Here is a 5138-nt window from a genome sequence, read left to right as displayed (position 1 = left end):
CATTTGCAATGGGTTTATGTGGGTTCTCTTCAGTTTAGGGCTCCTAGAATCGTCACCACCTTTTACCCCTCTAGCGACTGTACTGTTGGGTTTATTATAGGGTTTTGGTCAGACTTTTGGCCCCTGAGCTGGTTTGGCTCCTCACATGGGACATTCCTGCCGAGCAGCCCCTCCCTGGAAGTCCCTCAGTGCGCAGACTCGCGGCTCTCCGCTGTCAGGGCAAGGCAGACTGACAGTATGGCGGCGGGGTGCAGCTGGAAGGATGCTACTGTCGCCCGTGATGTGTCTATCGCCGGCAGGACGTAAATGGACTATTGACGTCAAAAAGAGAAGAGGATTTAGCGAGAAAGGCCTGTCGCCGTGAGCTCCAAAGATGGCCAGGCTCGCCGACTACTTTTTAGTGGTCAGTTACGACCTCGACAAGCGAGGTGGGTGCTTGAATTAGCCTACCCTGCTAGCTTTAACGGCGTATCATTAGCTGGAGGGAGGCGGGGACGGGCCGGGCCGCCACTCACAACTGACCGAAGCCAGGCGCTGTCGGCTGGCACTTAGCCGTCAACTTTGGGCCGGGGACGCGCAGGCCTCACGGGATTAGTGCGCTTAAATGCTAGCCTGTCAGCTGGTGTCCCGCATTTCTGACGGGGGGACACGTTGAATGCACAGCTCCATTGCAATGCTTCACTTCCAGACACGATTTAGCTTTAGCAAAACAAACTGTCGCACTCTGTTGACAGCAAACTTGGGCTAACTTTATTTGCTAAGAGCTAACGTTAGCCGGGGCTAGCTCTGAGGGGGGCTGGCTGCTTGGGTCGGCTGTGACCTAAGACGGATTTAGTCACCCGTTTCACAGTTTCAGCTGCATCTTCACCACTTGTCTCTCATTTACTAATGTAACTGTCGCCATTTAAACGGGACACTTTCAAAGCAGAACCTGCCACAGAGTCTGCCGGGCAGCGAGGTTCAGTGTTTTGGCTGCAGGGTCCAGAGCAGCTTGGGACAGTCGGACCACGAAAGCCCTGCTGATTTCCGCTTGGACTTTATTTTAAGCGTGATTTTTAAATCTGGAAATCGATGCTTCTCCTCGGCGGAGTTGCTGATTGTTTTCTTTGTCTGTGTTTTGTGTGGATTAACCCAGATGGCTTTGCCCCTCCCTGAGCCCCCTCGGACCGGAGCTCTGTTCCCTTGTGTTGTTGGGACGGGGTTTGGACCGTTATCTGAGCCCCCCCCCTTCCCCCCTTCCTCCCTTCAGCCTGAGCCTTGGCCTTGGCCTAGATCTGTGTAGTATAATGGCCCGTTTAATCATGAAATATTCAACCCGCCTATCCGATGGAAGCATGCAGCTTGTAACGTGGTACAGTCTTTTATTTAGAGTGGGTTTTTGCCCATGATTTATTCAGAAGAGGCAAATTGTAACATTACGAGCCCTCTGCGAGCTGGCTTTTATTCCTGCAGCAACCTGCATCACTTTTCTGATTGCATGAACGCACCTATTGCATCTTGTTTTGAATACAGGATGTTGTAACGTGGACACTGCAAACGCTGCAGAAACTCTCCTTCCTGCCTGAATGCAGAGCAGAGCAGAGCAAGCCTGTAAAAAGCATCTGGGAGCCAGACATTAAAGCCACAATGGCTTTAATGGATCAAGGCTCCCATGCCTCGTAAAACCAAACACTTAAGGGTGATGATGACTGTCGGTGTTGCCCCACTACTGCTGCCTCACCGTTTACAGGAACTTTACTCAATGCTGAAGTTTCTAGGTGGAGGCATATTGTTGTGCTAAACATCTCCAGTGGCTGCGGTGAGGTTATTCCCATCGTTATCTTCATCACTTGATGCCACCATTAACTCAACCCAAGTACATCCTCTGCAGTTAGATCAATACGCTGCTGCTTGCTTTTAATGCCGTCTTGTGCTCCTCTAGTTTTGGCTGGTTACCAAGCTCCAGAAGGAGATGGAGAGCGTTTTTAATATTGTATATGTGGGTGTTCCTCTTAAACTACAGTGTCAGTATTAGATCTGGGGGCGGGGGGGATTTATAGTCGGACCTTTGAAGTTCCAAATGTTGGTGCATTTTTCTGATATTTTAGGTTGTATTTTCATTTTCCCAGCGTTGGCGCCACTCTCGCTTAGTGACTGTAAAGAAAACACTTGGCTGCTATTCAAGAATGAACGGTCCTCGATCATAAGAATACCAGGAATTCTGAAGCACAGTAGAGTTTCCTCTGTGTCTAAATATTTCATGCATCCTGTCTACGTGTGTGTGTGTGTGTGTGTGTGTGTGTGTGAGTGGCTGCTGGTTGTCACTCAGTGGAATGTTTTGCAAGCGTGGGCACTGACAGGTTTTCAGGGCTGACATCATCGTGCTCATCTGCCTCTCAGAGCACCGGCGTCGCGAGCAGAAGCATCGTGGGTGTTTACAAACAGAACCTGCTGCTGCTGCCCACTTTTCTCTGATTTAAGATGGAGCTCTTGTTCCTTGTTCACTTTCGTAACTTCTGGTTTAACAGACACTGACCTGAGGGCAGAGCGTTGAATCTTCCTCTCAGTTCGTCTCTAAGGTGTCAGGTTGCTCACATTGTGCTCAACCTAGATGCTAAGTTATACTGTCAGTGGATCTTAACATGGAGCCAAGATGGCTGCCTGTGGGTTGGGAAGAGTCCATAGTTGCCGGGGTGTGGTCCTCCTAGCAAGGGTCTCTTGAGAAACCCCACAGCATGTCACTGTGTTTTGACAGCGGTTCCTCCACTGCGCCGAGGACCCAGCGGCTAAATTGATACGCAGTCCGAGGCCCAAACAGGAAACCAGGGAGAGGACCCGAGGGAGTCTTATGTTTAGAGCGAGAATCCAGATTGTCTCCCTGTGCGTGTCTGAAAACCAAGAAAGGGGGCATGTGTTTGTGTGTGCGGCTGTGTGAGGCGGTCTCATTCAAGACCGTGAAGCATTCACACACACACACACACACGCACAGACGCTTACATACAGGCTCTATTGTAGCTCCATCTGTGTGCCTCTGGCGGTGCAGTGTGAGGGTGTTGGTCATTGCTGCGTCGGCTCTAAACAGAACGCAGGATGGTTGTTTTCAGGCTGGAGCAACAACTCTGGCACACAGATCCTCCGCCGAAGCCCAGCCTCTTCTACACACACATACACACACTCCTACAGCTTGCAGTCAAACTAGGATCATTCACAACATTAGAGGCCAGCGAGGACACAGAGAGGTGCACACAGGGCGGACTGAGCTTGTGGCCTGCTGTGTTTACAGATCTCAGGTTGTCTCTGTAACTGATATACAGTGTTGTCGTGATTGTAGAACAGTGTGTAAGATTTAAGGGTGCTATGATACTGGGACACTTCTGTGATTGTGTTGTCGGTGGTGGTCAGCTCTGAAAGAAAATAGTTTCATATTTCACTTCTGACACCAGTTTCTTCACTAGTTTTTTTGCCGTCACATTGACTGAGATTTGAATTAATGAAGTGACACCAGACGGGCCGACAGTGATTCATATTGTTCAGCTGTAGGGCTGGATTTTGAACCTCAGTAAAGTACTGGAAACTCAAAGCTTTCATTGTATGTTCAGATTCATACTCATTTTAGGTTTTCTTTGATCAGAGAGTTTCTGATTTAAATATAAATAATTTTACCTGTTTTATCGAGGGAAAGTTCTTGTGAGACTGCTTGTAGTAAAACATATTCCGCAAAGGAAGACAAAGAAGAAAAGTATTGTTTTGGTATTGGTACTGAAAATGGGATTGAAAGATTTCGAACGAGAACCAGCCCTAGCCATGACAGAGCCACATCTCAGTTTGTACCTGTTCACGTCCAGCTACTAGACATGTTGTCACTTTCAATGTGAGATCAAATTCATCAACCATGAGGAGACTTTGCTCCACAGTTTATACTGTGGTAGCTCTCTGGGTTTCTGAGGCTTTTGTAAATGGGTGAGTAGCACTGTATGTGTTATTTTTAGAATGATAGAAGATTTTATCTATAGCACCCTCTTCTACAATACATACATACTTTCACAGAAGAGTCTTTTGGTATTTTTGATGTCATGTTGATGACAGCAGAGAGATGACTGGAAAGGAAGGGGTGACGGGAAGTGACATGCGCTATAAATGCAACAACAAACCATGGTGTGATTCATGGTTGGCACCTTAAACCCCTGAGGTGTCCTGAGGCAGGAGACATTTGGCAGAACTATTGAACACCCATAAACTGATCCAGACTGATAGTAGGGATTTCCGTTACTGTGACAAAGCTGTGAGTAATTCATGTCACAGGTGCGTTCAGTGCCCGAGAGTGTGACGGCCCATCTGAGGCTGCACACAGCTCAGAGGGGAAATAGAAACCTCTCAGACTGAAATCAAGATGAAGCGATGGGAGGAGGAGAAGAGGGTGTGTGTGATGCTGCCAGCAGTGCCTGCCTGTGGGCAGCCACTTCCTCCATGGCCCCAGAGCAGGGCTGCAGCCTTTCAGGCCCTCCAGAAATAGCCCTCACAATCTGCCTTTCATAGGGGGACAGAGCGACGCTGGGTCACGGCTGCGGTGACTGACGCTCGTGTGTGTGTCCATGTGCTGGCGTGAGCTGCTCTCCCCTCAGCCATTCAGATGGGGAGCCTGAATGTTTGTGGCGGTCTCTGTGTGTTTGCTGCATTGCCATGGCAACGTTTACCCCCCTGTGGGCTGCGGGTTATGGCGAGCGCCTGTCACATATTGATCAGTTCGTGACTAGGCGTGACGTTATTATTTTTATGTGGTGAAGGATAGCAGTGGCCATATTTCGTGCTGATATGCAGTACCTTTAAATTTGAGCAACTGTGCACCAGAACACAGTTTTAATGAATTAATAAATGCTTTAATTAATTGATTCTTATTTCAGCTTTTAAAGGCAGCCTTTACACCAACTGCAGAACACCACAACTCTCCAATGGCACCAAGTTGAGGGAGTCATTGTAGTGTCAGCGGCTCATAAAAAACAGATAAACATCAGCTTTGTTATGGCAGTAAAACAGAAATCATAATCATAAAAAAAAGGAAACCTGTTTACAGACAGCTGTTGTGATGCTGTGGGCAGGATGAAACCTCCATCATATCACTGTTGGCTTGTTGCCCTAGTCCTTGTGTGTGTGTGTGTGTG

General features: G+C 48.3%; 1 protein-coding gene across 4 annotated transcripts in view; it reads left to right on the top strand.

Annotated features, from left to right (window-relative positions):
• The first annotated feature begins 205 nt into the window (after positions 1 to 205).
• sbf1 (SET binding factor 1) overlaps positions 206 to 5138 on the top strand; it is a 61831-nt gene continuing 56898 nt past the window's right edge. For all 4 annotated transcript variants that reach the window (XM_035674185.1, XM_035674176.1, XM_035674168.1 and 1 more), the window contains exon 1: positions 206 to 428. In XM_035674185.1, coding sequence (XP_035530078.1) covers positions 374 to 428 — 55 coding nt within the window. In that variant the 5' untranslated portion in view covers positions 206 to 373. The remainder of the gene's footprint in view (positions 429 to 5138) is intronic.

Source organism: Morone saxatilis, unplaced genomic scaffold, assembly GCF_004916995.1.
Source record: "Morone saxatilis isolate NCDOM2014 unplaced genomic scaffold, NCSU_SB_2.0 Contig10, whole genome shotgun sequence".
Taxonomy (NCBI): domain Eukaryota; kingdom Metazoa; phylum Chordata; class Actinopteri; family Moronidae; genus Morone; species Morone saxatilis.
Note: the sequence above shows the minus strand (reverse complement) of the source record. Positions and strands in the feature narration are given on the sequence as shown.